The sequence below is a fragment of the Vicia villosa genome, linkage group LG5 (genome assembly GCF_029867415.1).
Source record: "Vicia villosa cultivar HV-30 ecotype Madison, WI linkage group LG5, Vvil1.0, whole genome shotgun sequence".
NCBI classification, from domain to species: domain Eukaryota; kingdom Viridiplantae; phylum Streptophyta; class Magnoliopsida; order Fabales; family Fabaceae; genus Vicia; species Vicia villosa.
The window spans coordinates 102,600,347-102,615,810 of record NC_081184.1 but is presented as its reverse complement, the minus strand read 5'-3'; the positions used below and the strand labels follow the sequence as shown (position 1 = coordinate 102,615,810).

Genomic DNA, 15,464 nt, shown 5'->3' with positions numbered 1-15,464 from the left:
CATATTGACATGATCTAGGACTTTTTGGAAAGCTCAAGATGTCCTCTATAAGCCACTTTGGAACATATTTTTCATTTGAAGATTTTATCTTGATGATATTGCTCCTGACATAAAACAGCTTTTTGCGATTTTCTAGAAGGACCTGTAATGTATTGGCTCATATCTCTTATGCGGAAGCATTTATTGACCTTGAGCCCAACATCAAAGTTGTAGAGAATCAATTTTCCTTGAGAGTGAGTTGTGGTTGAGGAATTTCTGAGGAAATATGAGAGTGATATGCCTGGTCAAAGTTGAGTTGACCTTCAGTTGAAAACCCTAATTTAGAAACTATGAGCTTTGTTGTTTTATGAGCTTTTCTTGATGAATCATGATCAACCCTTGATCAAATGATGAATGTGACTTCAAAATGTTTTTGTTGACCAAAAATCAGAAGCTTTGACTGTATGTTGACCATAGTTTGACTTTTAGGTCAACCAGTCGATTATTGATCGCTTGGGACATTGGGTGAGCAATCTTCTGAACCAAAGCTGGAAAATTGGCATGAGGATTATTTGAGTCATATGAGAGGCCATAGAGTCTATTAGAGGTGTCAGAACCTGACTTTTCTTTGAGAAGGGCAAAACCCTAGTTCAGAGGCACTTGTTTAGGAGAGAGAGACTGCATGCTTCCTTCTTGTGTATCTTTGAGCATTTGAAAGTCAAATGGACTGAAATATGCATAAATATGATGGGCACATTTTGGGGTATGACACTGTGCTATAGTGATCTCTCCTTCTAGAAAGAAGCCTTTGTCATATTATGGATAAAAAGGGGGAGAAGTGGTTATGTTATGTTATCTTTGTAGAGCATCTTTTAAAGAGGAGAGACTATGTGTTATTCGTGGGATCCTTAAAAGAGAGAAAACATGGAAAGTGGGACTGCCATAAAAAAGTCCTGGTATGATGTCTCGACATCATAGACGAAGATTGAAGACTATCTCATACAAAGATCGAAGATCATAAACAGTGACTATTTGAAGACTTCCAAATTACTGTTATTGTACTTAATTATTAAAGACCATTGTATTTGTTTAGCTTCTGTAATACAAAGGTTGTATAAATTCGTTTTAGCCAAAATAAGTCAAAGGGGGAGATTGTTATTTCTCTATAATTTGAATTGGCATTATGTTTGGAAAAACTAATATAGTATAAATTAGTTAAATAGGATATATAACTTGTAAGAGAAAGTAGGTGGAAGTTCTATTTGACAGAGAAACATGTTGAGTTGATTTGTTTCAACATTTGGACAACATGTCAAAGAAGATGTCTTATGCAAACCATTCGAAATCGCGTCTGAATCAGAATTGTTGATTGAATCTGACTCAGCAAATAACAACAATGCAGAATATTACTAACCAATATTATGCAATCATAGGTGGCGCATGAAAGATCATGAAGAATTAAATTCGAATATGTTTGAATGAAGACTTTCTAATTTTGGAGATTTATTAGGAAGATTTGATTGAAGACCTATTTTGTAGGAGAATCTTTTGGAGATTTGTTACAGCATATTTGTTGTAATTAGAGGCCTAAGTCCAGTTGGGAATAGGTTATAAATAGAAGCTTTGTAACCTAGGTTTTTAAGCAAACCAATATGTAAAATTATAAGGGTTGTGTTGGTAGGTGAAACCACCCGGTTTGTGGGATGGTCACCTTGTTCTCACTCAAAAGTCTTTAGGTAATGGGTTGAGTATTGTTCTTGGAGGAAGCTTTTAAGCAACTCACAAGATGGTGTTCTTAGTCTAGAGTCAAGGCTGAGTATGGAGGGAAGTGTGGCTTCCTTCCCGACATAGGAGTGGGTCTCCTCATCATGGAAGTGTGTCTTCTATTATGTGGATACAGGATTGTGGAAATTAGATTGTTGGTACAGCTCCTGGGACTTGAAACTGTACAACAACACTAAGGTTATTGGAAGTGGAATGGAGATATTCCATATCTAGGAGGACCTAGGTAGAGATTTCATTGGATAGGGATTAAGTGAAGAGTTATAAACGGGGTAGTTTAGCTCTGAATTGATACTACTGATAGTGGATTTCCTTCCTGGCTTGGTATGCCCCCAGAGTAAGTGTGTTTGTCACTGAATTGGGTTAACAATTCTGTGTATTTTTTATCTTTTCAGTACTTATATTTTCTCGTCTGTGTTATTAATGTCAGATCAGATGTCTCGACATCCTATAGAACATCTGAGTCTCTTGTACCAGAATTTCATAACAAAATTATCAAAACGACGTTGTTTTGTCCTGGGAAAGAAAAACAAACATTTAATCCGTTGGTTTCCCGAAATTGTTTATAGGTTTTCGTTAGTTTTGTCAGACTCTCACTTGTTTAATAGCTTATCTGATCCATCATTCAAATTAGGTCGATGACCCTTCTTATTCACGATTCAACTGGCCGGTCCGATACGATTTTTGAAACAATGTTACTACATCTCAATTTCTCTCACTTTTATATTTATTAATCCTTCATATTTGGCACACGATTTTTATTATAAGTGTATTTCTTTAAACAATATTATTTCTTATTTCAAATATAAAATAATTAATAATTTTTTGTTATGTTTAGCCACACTAATATGAAATGTTTAGATCTGCCTTGTCACGACCCAAAATATAATAATAAATCTAAACAATTCAATACTCAAAGTATATAATCATGTAAACCTTCAAAGATCTCTCTCCTCTCATTCGAAGCTACATAATCAAGTTAGCATCATCGCTGCCATAGCTATTATAAGTCCAAAAGACACACACTTCCCGTACACAATCTTCACAGAGCCAGAATTCTGTTCCTTTGGATTAACCACCTGCGACGAGTCTGAGGATATATCTTTATCAGGTTTAGGCGACTTTGCTGTATCAGTTGAAGGTTCTGGTGCCAAAGATGGTCCTTTTGCAGGTGCCTTTGCAACGGAAAAGAATTCCATTGGGAGAAGCACCTTGCCAACTTTATATATAGCAAGATGTTTATCGGTATATATAATGCCATTGATTGTAGTGTTCACTTCACCTGTTGATATGTTCACACTTCCACCGTAACTCACAACATTCAGTTCCACCTTTCCTGGTTTAGCTCCGGCAAGTGTTCTCACAGGGTTGGTTAGAATATCAAAATTAGAGCTTGATACGTAATCAGAAATAACGTGGAACTGTAAGAGCTCGAGTTTCTGTCCATCAGAAAGAGAGTTGAGGAATCCTGCTTTGAGTTCTGAGAACGCGCTGTCATCTGGTGCAAGAATTGTTAATCCGCCTGTTTTTGTAGTCAATAGTTGCGAATTGAGTTGGTTGATCAATTGAGTTGTTTTCATGAGTCTGATTAAGACATTGAATGACTTTGCCTTTCTCAGGATTCCGACGATGTCGACGCTGCCTGCAGTGTCAGGAGTGGAGTCAGTAGGTGAGTCTGGTAAGGAAGGTACCAATGGTTTAGGGGCAGCAGCTGGTTGGGTTGGAGCTGGAAGTGTAGGTTGTATAGGAGCATTAGCAGGAGATAATTGAGATAAAGTAGTGGTTGTGGAATACAATAGAGAAACTAGTATTGCCAATGACAATGATAAAAGATATTGAATTCTAACCATCTTTGCTTGCTAAAAGAAGATATTGAAGTGTGTTTATGTATGGTTACAATTGTATGTGCAATGAGCATTTGATGTATTGATGATGCTAAGAAGGAAGCTTTTATAATAGGTTGGAGAGAATGATATGTAGGTAAAAAGGCTTTGTAATAAACCTTTAATTGTGATTTGTGAACTTATAAAATAAGGTGTTACATCAACGAAGATAGAGACAATGGTGATTGAATACAGGAATTAGATGGTACGATGTTGTGAAGATCCCATGCTGTCATTTATCCGACAAGTAGGACTGTTCAAAAAATCCACGAACTGAACCGAACCGCTAAACTGAACCGAACTGAAGTTAAAATAACCAAACCATTATATTTGGTTAGTGAACCGAACCGCTATGTTATTAACGGTTCTAGAACCGAACCAAATTAAAACTAACCAAACATAAACCAAAACTGAACCATTAATTTTAAAAGATCAATATTAAACTATAGTTGAAACCAAAACACTGAAACCATCGTTGAAAACCAAAACACCAAAAACTGAACCCAAATTGTTGAAGCTAGAAAGAACCCTAAATTCCCAAATTGTTGAACTTGAAGCTCCAAAGATGAAGAACCCTAAATTCCCAAATCGTTGAAGTTGTGTTTCCCTCTCTCAGTCGCATTTGCATTTTCATTACCAAATCACAAGCTCTTCACCGCGCACTCGTTCTGCTCCAGTTCAGCTTTCAGCCATCTCCTTTATACTGTGTTGATTTTCATCTTTCAAAGGTTCATAACCCAAACTAAACTTGTAGGTAATAAAAGGGTTTCTTTCTTTTGTGCTTGTATTCTCTTTTATTGGGTTAAGAGTGTATATTTTGTATCATATTTGTGTTTGGCTACTGTGATTTTGAAGGTGTTTTTCAACACCCAAACTTGGTTTATTTGTGTTTGGAGCTGTGAATTTTGCCTTGGTTTGTTCCATTATGATGAATGATTTGAGTTATATTGTTTTCTCATGGATTGATGCAGATTTGAGTTATATTTGTGCTATCTCTTCTTTCTTTCAGAAATGTTATGTTGTTGTTACCAACCAAAACCGATATATTGACATCTCTGAATGATATTTCAAACGTGTCTGTTATGTAGTTGTGTCAATTAGATTTCCAATATGACAGGACAAACAATTATATAACACCATGCATATTGGAAACAGGTCATACTCATAGTCATACTCACACTTCCCTCGGGAATTGCTTGAGCCAAAACAAGTTTTACACTTACCCTTGCTTACAAACAAGAATAGAGTCTGTTCCATATGCAAAATACAGCATGCACCAATAGTTTCTTATCTTATACCTGCCATTTCATGATCTAAGACACTAGATTTCAAATCATTACGAAAATAATACCTCGTGCTATATAAAATTTTCCGAATGTTGTTAAGAAAAAACAACATTCATAGTTCATTACACCTTAAACACCAATTCAAGTACTAACTAAAAACAAATAACAATACAAAATACTCATAAAAAAGCAAGTTTACCCTTTACTTCACTCTCATATTCCAAATCACCATCACCATCAAGATTAGATGTCTAGAAAACCTTTTTTTAATGACAGGAAGTTTTGGTACCTAGGTACTGTGTGTATATTTATATGCACTTTAAAGAAATCTTCACTATTAGTATTATCCACATGGTTTGAAAATGTGATTGGTCCCTTATGTTTTTTTATGATACTGGTTTATAAAATTGTGCCTCAAGTAGTATGGTGTTGCTATTTTATTGCATTGCAGTTTCGAAGTCCTCTTTTGTATACCTTGTAAAGTATTACTTATCTAGGTTCACTTTGATTGCTAGTTTAACCATTCTAGTTTTCTGAGCTCTCTTTGATTGCTTGAATTTAACTATACAATAGATCATCTAAATCATAGAATAAAGAAATGACTAGATCCATTTAGAATATTGTTTTTTCTGATTTCATTAAGTCCATTTCTCTTTGGTTTAAAAAGAAACCTTACTTTAATAATCCTAGTAGTTTCTGCAGAAGAAAAAACCACCTGGTTTAGCAGACAAATTGCATAGTTTCTTTCGTAACTGAGTAGTATATTTGAAGTATGATATATTATAGTAATAATAATTGAGTAGGATCATGGAAAGGCAATGGAGGAGATTATGAGAGGGTGTGAGTTTGCCAACCAGCTCCAACAATTACTGCTCAACAATAATAGTAATGATTTGACAAAAACAACTTAGTTTGTTCAAAATCTTGTATACCTTGAAACATGAAAAAGTGCTTGATTGTTTGGAGTTTTCCCACATAAAACTTGACATTTTATATCATTTTAGCTCGAGAAGTGTTGGCTATTACCGCATCTACTGTAGCTTCAGAATCTGCTTTCAGCACGGGTGGAAGGGTTGTTAGTGATTATCGCACTTGTCTAACACCTAAAATGGTAGAAGCGCTTGTTTGCACGCAAGATTGGTTGAAAGGAAAATCCATCTCCTTATTTTCTGAGGAGGACCTTGATGAGATTCATCAATTAGAGCAAGGTAAATCAATTTTCTAACCTTTTTCTGTTATATTTCCATTTTTTTATTTTTCATGGTGATGACTTATGACCATGTCATCTTATGACTAGTAGAATTGTCAATTAAGTTGATTTTTTTAGTGATATTATTGTTTTTGATAACTTCATATGCATTATGTTGTCAGAAAGAATTAGATTCTTTGTTGTCAAAGTTTTTCCAATTGGGTAGTGGATTTCCTTTGGTTGTCATGGTGCACTTTCTTTTTTACCTTTGGTTTCTTTTCCTTTATCTCCACTAAGGTTCTACTTGATCTCTTCTCATCACCACTTTTTTTTAATTAAACTTTTAAACTAGTAAATTAACTACAGTATACTCCATTTTTCATTGAGGTTATGCGTGTCTGAGAAGGTGGAAAGTGACTGGTTCAAAAAATAAGGAAGAGGGTGAAAGTGTGAATAGAGACTGTGGTAGGAGGTATTGATTTTCATATCTCACTCATGGTTGCTGAGAAATCACTTTCATTTTATGGGAGTGACCAAATTTTGTGAGGTGGAAATGAGTTGCACGCAAGTTTCAACTTCCCTACATTTTTGTTATGTCAAGCAACTGTGAAGGGATCATTTTCTTTGTAGATAACTTTTCAAATAAATCCTGAGAAAGTATCATTTTTGTTTCTGTTTGTGTTTTGTATTTTTTCTGTGTTACATGATTAGTTAGATACTATATGTGAGTCAAGATTGGAAAGATGATTGTTGATATAAAGTCATCTTGTTGTGCTTCTTGAGTTTCCATGTGGTATGAGGCAATGATAATTGAAAATAAATAATCAATTGAATAGTTTGAAGTTCGAAAACGATTGTTACTTGTAGTTTATTCTTAAATTCGGATACATTTAAGTACTAATTTTGGAAGACATGTTGGTTATGGTTATGTTGATATCTTTCTTATTTGTCATTGTAATTTTGGCTTACATTTTAGTTGTGATATCTAACTTGGTTATGGTTATGTGATATCTAACTTGTCGTTGTAATTTTGATTTTGTTTTGTAGAGATAACATCTCCGACATCGGTAAATCTTGATGATGATGAAGACTTTGCAAGTTAAAAGAGTTTCAGAAGACCCTAGTTTAATTTTAGTTGATTTTGGTTTAAGAACTAGTCCGAATAAATTTTTGTTTAAGAAATGGTTCGATTGAATTTTGGTTTAAGAAGAGTTGTATTTAGATACTAGGATTGACTTTTTTGAGCTTATCTACTGATATAAGTTTTGTGACACTGTTTGCGAGACTTTATCAAAATAGCTTATGACATTTTTTATAAGCTTTTTTTAGCTTATTTTTATAAACTTCAAGTTAGCTTACGGAAACAACTTATAACACAAATAAAAACGATTTAAATTTATTTTATTTTTTTTGCTATTAAAATGACTTATACAAATTTTTTCATAAGTGCTTATTTTTATAAGCACTTGTGCTATAAGCCGTAAATAAGTTGCTTATCCAAATAGTCCTAAATATTGTAAAAATTAACTAATTTATGATTTTTTAATGAGTTTTGACTTTTGCAATTTTAAATTAATTTGGATTTTGATTATGAATGTAGATAAAAAGAAATTAAGTTAAAAATTATGTATAATAGTATATTAAAAAAGTTTATAAGAAAATGCTAAAAATAAATTTAAATAGATTTTTTATTAAAAAAATTTAAAATTAAGTATAACGGTTCGGTTCTTTAGTAAATGGTTCGGTTTGTAAAAATTGTCTTCTAATGGTTTGGTATGGTTCGGAATTCCGAACCGTTATGCCAAACCAAAACTTTTGGTTCAGTTCGGTTCTAAAAAAATTGAAACGGTTCGGTATGGTTCGGATGCCTTTATATAATGGTTCAGTTCGGTTCAGTTCAGTTTTCTGACATAACCGAACCATGAACAGCCCTACTAATTCCTATATTGCTCTCAAAAGGTATGAGTTTTTAAGCAATTAGTTTAACTTGTTTATGTATGTTTATTTTTATTACTAGTATTAATTCATGTTTATCTCACAATCAAAATACGTAAATCCTGCTTGAACCGAATGTGTTCTAGTCTAAAGAAATAATCCGATAGGGAAATTCCAGAAGGAAAAATAGTACCGCTAGGATGAGGTTCTTAGACGATAAGGAACATTGACGCAGAGGTTGTCTCTAGAAGAAACTCTGTGGAAGTATGTTAGGGATAAAAAGGTGAGATTCTTAGATAAACAATGACTATTTACTAGTAATAAGAATAAACATAAATAAATAAGTTAAACAAGTGTGAATAACTCATACCTCAAGAGAAACAAGCAATAGGAAGAAGGAATATTAATATAAAACAAAAACACCTTTCACTCAAAAGAAAATAAACTTACATTATGGATCTCAAAAATAAAAATTCTAATTTCATAACACAGAGGTATTTTTCAAATTACTTTGGATTTGATTATTCTGAACATAACTCCACCAAACAATTATCAAGACTCGTGTTTATCCAAAATTTTGATGAAAAAATAACATATTTACTTCAGGCATTTCCATATCCTGATCTAGTTAAAATTATTCTAAAGAAATTAAAATTTTCTTATTTTCAAGAAAAAATAACATTAGAGACATTACAATACATAATAGAAAAAGATTTTGAAGAACATGAATTGAAATGTCTAGTCAGTAATTTAAATGAATTCACTTTCACTTCACTTCATTTAGACTTTTTTGAAGGACATTTTTATGGAGATCATTCACAAGTATACTACATAATGAGAAACCATAGAAAAATTCAACCAAGAATAACTATAAATTTTAGGAGGTTTAATCCAACAAATTCGGACGGTTCTATAAATTTTGATGAAGATGGATATGAAACAGACTAAAAATCCCTGCACATAACTCTGATTACATGAATCTGACTACACACTACACTTTCACTTTATGTCACTCTACATTTTCATCACTCTACATTACCCCCTCCCTCACTCTACACTCTCATATTGAAATATTTTATATTAAACAAATTGATTTTTATTTTTTTATGATTTAGGCTTAAAACTAATATTTCCCCTTAAATACGAGTTAAGAGTCAAATATTTTTGACAAAATAGAAGATAAATTTTAACAAAATAGGATACATATGCAAATTGAATATTTATAAAATATAATAGTAAAATTGTAATAATATATTTTCAGAGGTTTAAAAAATAGAGGTTAAACATTTTATTAATGAAAAAACTTATATATCTAATATCTTAAAATTTTTATTGAATAAGTGATTTTTCTCACCTGCATTACTCTTGATTCAATGTAAACGCTTCTTCTCATAAACAATTAGTAGTATCAAGATCGTGTTGGTGGGGTTTGGACAACCTAGCTTTTTGAACCAATTTTAAGGGATAAAATTCAAACATAAATGTTTTAAAATTCTTTTATGCAATCTACATCCTTGTAATTACAACTACCACAATCGCATCACCGTTACTACAACTGCACACAGCCACCATGATCTTAATTAAAAACAATACATTGCATAATTCACAGCCATTCATCTAATTTGGTTATATACAATTAAGCTCTCACTTTTTCTAACTTTTCAATCTTGATTGATATGCCCCATCATATTCTCCTTGTCGGTAGGGCTGTTCATGGTTCGGTTATGTCAGAAAACTGAACTGAACCGAACTGAACCATTATATAAAGGCATCCGAACCATACCGAACCGTTTCAATTTTTTTAGAACCGAACTGAACCAAAAGTTTTGGTTTGGCATAACGGTTCGGAATTCCGAACCATACCAAACCATTAGAAGACAATTTTTACAAACCGAACCATTTACTAAAGAACCGAACCGTTATACTTAATTTTAAATTTTTTTAATAAAAAATCTATTTAAATTTATTTTTAGCATTTTCTTATAAACTTTTTTAATATACTATTATACATAATTTTTAACTTAATTTCTTTTTATCTACATTCATAATCAAAATCCAAATTAATTTAAAATTGCAAAAGTCAAAACTCATTAAAAAATCATAAATTAGTTAATTTTTACAATATTTAGGACTATTTGGATAAGCAACTTATTTACGGCTTATAGCACAAGTGCTTATAAAAATAAGCACTTATGAAAAAATTTGTATAAGTCATTTTAATAGCAAAAAAAATAAAATAAATTTAAATCGTTTTTATTTGTGTTATAAGTTGTTTCCGTAAGCTAACTTGAAGTTTATAAAAATAAGCTAAAAAAAGCTTATAAAAAATGTCATAAGCTATTTTGATAAAGTCTCGCAAACAGTGTCACAAAACTTATATCAGTAGATAAGCTCAAAAAAGTCAATCCTAGTATCTAAATACAACTCTTCTTAAACCAAAATTCAATCGAACCATTTCTTAAACAAAAATTTATTCGGACTAGTTCTTAAACCAAAATCAACTAAAATTAAACTAGGGTCTTCTGAAACTCTTTTAACTTGCAAAGTCTTCATCATCATCAAGATTTACCGATGTCGGAGATGTTATCTCTACAAAACAAAATCAAAATTACAACGACAAGTTAGATATCACATAACCATACCCAAGTTAGATATCACAACTAAAATGTAAGCCAAAATTACAATGACAAATAAGAAAGATATCAACATAACCATAACCAACATGTCTTCCAAAATTAGTACTTAAATGTATCCGAATTTAAGAATAAACTACAAGTAACAATCGTTTTCGAACTTCAAACTATTCAATTGATTATTTATTTTCAATTATCATTGCCTCATACCACATGGAAACTCAAGAAGCACAACAAGATGACTTTATATCAACAATCATCTTTCCAATCTTGACTCACATATAGTATCTAACTAATCATGTAACACAGAAAAAATACAAAACACAAACAGAAACAAAAATGATACTTTCTCAGGATTTATTTGAAAAGTTATCTACAAAGAAAATGATCCCTTCACAGTTGCTTGACATAACAAAAATGTAGGGAAGTTGAAACTTGCGTGCAACTCATTTCCACCTCACAAAATTTGGTCACTCCCATAAAATGAAAGTGATTTCTCAGCAACCATGAGTGAGATATGAAAATCAATACCTCCTACCACAGTCTCTATTCACACTTTCACCCTCTTCCTTATTTTTTGAACCAGTCACTTTCCACCTTCTCAGACACGCATAACCTCAATGAAAAATGGAGTATACTGTAGTTAATTTACTAGTTTAAAAGTTTAATTAAAAAAAAGTGGTGATGAGAAGAGATCAAGTAGAACCTTAGTGGAGATAAAGGAAAAGAAACCAAAGGTAAAAAAGAAAGTGCACCATGACAACCAAAGGAAATCCACTACCCAATTGGAAAAACTTTGACAACAAAGAATCTAATTCTTTCTGACAACATAATGCATATGAAGTTATCAAAAACAATAATATCACTAAAAAAATCAACTTAATTGACAATTCTACTAGTCATAAGATGACATGGTCATAAGTCATCACCATGAAAAATAAAAAAATGGAAATATAACAGAAAAAGGTTAGAAAATTGATTTACCTTGCTCTAATTGATGAATCTCATCAAGGTCCTCCTCAGAAAATAAGGAGATGGATTTTCCTTTCAACCAATCTTGCGTGCAAACAAGCGCTTCTACCATTTTAGGTGTTAGACAAGTGCGATAATCACTAACAACCCTTCCACCCGTGCTGAAAGCAGATTCTGAAGCTACAGTAGATGCGGTAATAGCCAACACTTCTCGAGCTAAAATGATATAAAATGTCAAGTTTTATGTGGGAAAACTCCAAACAATCAAGCACTTTTTCATGTTTCAAGGTATACAAGATTTTGAACAAACTAAGTTGTTTTTGTCAAATCATTACTATTATTGTTGAGCAGTAATTGTTGGAGCTGGTTGGCAAACTCACACCCTCTCATAATCTCCTCCATTGCCTTTCCATGATCCTACTCAATTATTATTACTATAATATATCATACTTCAAATATACTACTCAGTTACGAAAGAAACTATGCAATTTGTCTGCTAAACCAGGTGGTTTTTTCTTCTGCAGAAACTACTAGGATTATTAAAGTAAGGTTTCTTTTTAAACCAAAGAGAAATGGACTTAATGAAATCAGAAAAAACAATATTCTAAATGGATCTAGTCATTTCTTTATTCTATGATTTAGATGATCTATTGTATAGTTAAATTCAAGCAATCAAAGAGAGCTCAGAAAACTAGAATGGTTAAACTAGCAATCAAAGTGAACCTAGATAAGTAATACTTTACAAGGTATACAAAAGAGGACTTCGAAACTGCAATGCAATAAAATAGCAACACCATACTACTTGAGGCACAATTTTATAAACCAGTATCATAAAAAAACATAAGGGACCAATCACATTTTCAAACCATGTGGATAATACTAATAGTGAAGATTTCTTTAAAGTGCATATAAATATACACACAGTACCTAGGTACCAAAACTTCCTGTCATTAAAAAAAGGTTTTCTAGACATCTAATCTTGATGGTGATGGTGATTTGGAATATGAGAGTGAAGTAAAGGGTAAACTTGCTTTTTTATGAGTATTTTGTATTGTTATTTGTTTTTAGTTAGTACTTGAATTGGTGTTTAAGGTGTAATGAACTATGAATGTTGTTTTTTCTTAACAACATTCGGAAAATTTTATATAGCACGAGGTATTATTTTCGTAATGATTTGAAATCTAGTGTCTTAGATCATGAAATGGCAGGTATAAGATAAGAAACTATTGGTGCATGCTGTATTTTGCATATGGAACAGACTCTATTCTTGTTTGTAAGCAAGGGTAAGTGTAAAACTTGTTTTGGCTCAAGCAATTCCCGAGGGAAGTGTGAGTATGACTATGAGTATGACCTGTTTCCAATATGCATGGTGTTATATAATTGTTTGTCCTGTCATATTGGAAATCTAATTGACACAACTACATAACAGACACGTTTGAAATATCATTCAGAGATGTCAATATATCGGTTTTGGTTGGTAACAACAACATAACATTTCTGAAAGAAAGAAGAGATAGCACAAATATAACTCAAATCTGCATCAATCCATGAGAAAACAATATAACTCAAATCATTCATCATAATGGAACAAACCAAGGCAAAATTCACAGCTCCAAACACAAATAAACCAAGTTTGGGTGTTGAAAAACACCTTCAAAATCACAGTAGCCAAACACAAATATGATACAAAATATACACTCTTAACCCAATAAAAGAGAATACAAGCACAAAAGAAAGAAACCCTTTTATTACCTACAAGTTTAGTTTGGGTTATGAACCTTTGAAAGATGAAAATCAACACAGTATAGAGGAGATGGCTGAAAGCTGAACTGGAGCAGAACGAGTGCGCGGTGAAGAGCTTGTGATTTGGTAATGAAAATGCAAATGCGACTGAGAGAGGGAAACACAACTTCAACGATTTGGGAATTTAGGGTTCTTCATCTTTGGAGCTTCAAGTTCAACAATTTGGGAATTTAGGGTTCTTTCTAGCTTCAACAATTTGGGTTCAGTTTTTGGTGTTTTGGTTTTCAACGATGGTTTCAGTGTTTTGGTTTCAACTATAGTTTAATATTGATCTTTTAAAATTAATGGTTCAGTTTTGGTTTATGTTTGGTTAGTTTTAATTTGGTTCGGTTCTAGAACCGTTAATAACATAGCGGTTCGGTTCACTAACCAAATATAATGGTTTGGTTATTTTAACTTCAGTTCGGTTCAGTTTAGCGGTTCGGTTCAGTTCGTGGATTTTTTGAACAGTCCTAGGAATTAGGAATAAGGAATTTAGTGTTGGAAATTGAGACTAAGCATGTTGAAAAGCATAGATATATTTGATTGCATATGAAGGGTGATAAGTATTGGTGTTTTATTGTTTACCTGCTCCTTTAAAATAATTAAAATTTGTTTATTATAGTTTATATTTTCTCTTAATAATTGTTCTAAAATTTCTAATTTCTTTTTTTGTTTATCTAAACAAGTTTTGAGGTAATTTATATTGGATTCCATTTATGGCTGGTATCTCAAGCTCTGATACCATTGTCTATGTCTAAATCTAAATCTTGTTGTTCTATATTATTGCAAGAGCATTCATCATTATTTCCCTTGCAATTGCATGTTTCAGATTTTATTTGTGGTTTAAAGTTTGAAATAATAGGTATTAATGAAATTTTTTTACTTATTGTCACATAATCCTTGTTAATACTAATTTGTCCAGAATTATGAAGAATAAAGTCTAATCCCATAATAACATGAACAGAAAGATTCATGTCTTTGACCCAAATTTTTGGCCATTGATAATAATCGGACCAATAATTACAATTTGTCTGGAATTTTACTTGGATATTTTTAAATTGTGAATCTGTCAATAATTTAGTTCCACCAAACTGTGTAGAATATGATGGTTTAACTTTAACAATTTTATTTTTTAAGCCCTCTGGGATTATTTTTACATCTATAGTAGATGAAGTTGCTCCAGAATCTACTAAAATTGGTAAAGTATTTTCATAACCATGAATATTAATTTTTGCTGGTATTAGAATTTGTATTAATTTTTCTTTATTGAAAATTAGTGGAACAGGAATTTCACAAGGTTTTTCTATATTATTTATAATGTTAACTTCATCCTGAGTAATTTTGGTTAATTTAAAATTAGTTTCATAGGCTGGTAATTTTCCTTTTTCAATAATTTCGGTTAGTTTTTTAATTTTTTCTTCTAAACATTCAAGTCTTGCTTCTAATTTGTCTACCTTATTTTCTAAGTTTTTAAATTTGGTTTCTACTTTATTTTCTGAATAATTTTTATCTTTTGGAGGATTTGAATTTTCTAATATTTATTGAATTTTTGTTTCTATGCTAAAATGTTTTTTAATGCAATTTGAACATATTTGTTTTAAACAAATTTGGCATTTCCATCTTTTATCAAAAGAAGAAAACCAATTACATTTAAAGCATCTAATGTTGTCACTTCCAGCTTTGTGGTTTCAATTATGGTCACAATCTAAAGGATTATTTTTTGGCTCCATTATTTTATTTAAAAGTGAATTTTTTCAATTTTTCTAACAGAATATAATTATTATTATTTTCATCTTCGGAAGGAGTTTCAATTTTTTCATTTTCTATTCCTTCTAGGGAGCAAATACTCCAAATTTCAGAGTTGTCTGAAATATCTGAAGTTATTTCTAAAATATCTTTTTTTATAGTGGATATGAGATTTGATTCTCTTGTAAAAAAATTTTGTTTGTTTGGACAGACAGAAAATAAATGTCCAGGTTTGCTACAAGCAAAACAAGTAATTGTATTTTTATAAGTTTTG

The 15,464-nt window shown here is 31.6% G+C and overlaps 1 protein-coding gene and 2 long non-coding RNA genes across 3 annotated transcripts; 1 reads left to right on the top strand and 2 right to left on the bottom strand.

The window, feature by feature from the left end:
- Nucleotides 1-2,575: 2,575 nt before the first annotated feature.
- Nucleotides 2,576-3,667, bottom strand: LOC131601909 (fasciclin-like arabinogalactan protein 12). The gene has a single exon (XM_058873841.1). It carries the CDS (start codon nt 3,609-3,611, stop codon nt 2,736-2,738), a length of 876 nt encoding a protein of 291 aa, XP_058729824.1. The 5' UTR covers nt 3,612-3,667; the 3' UTR covers nt 2,576-2,735.
- Nucleotides 3,668-3,898: 231 nt separating this feature from the next.
- Nucleotides 3,899-7,437, top strand: LOC131601913 (uncharacterized). The gene is made up of 3 exons (XR_009283878.1): nt 3,899-4,398; nt 5,935-6,138; nt 7,167-7,437. It is a non-coding gene; the product is annotated as an uncharacterized LOC131601913 (long non-coding RNA).
- Nucleotides 7,438-10,372: 2,935 nt separating this feature from the next.
- Nucleotides 10,373-13,911, bottom strand: LOC131601914 (uncharacterized). The gene is made up of 3 exons (XR_009283879.1): nt 13,412-13,911; nt 11,672-11,875; nt 10,373-10,643 (listed from the first exon to the last, which is right to left on the bottom strand). It is a non-coding gene; the product is annotated as an uncharacterized LOC131601914 (long non-coding RNA).
- Nucleotides 13,912-15,464: the final 1,553 nt, after the last annotated feature.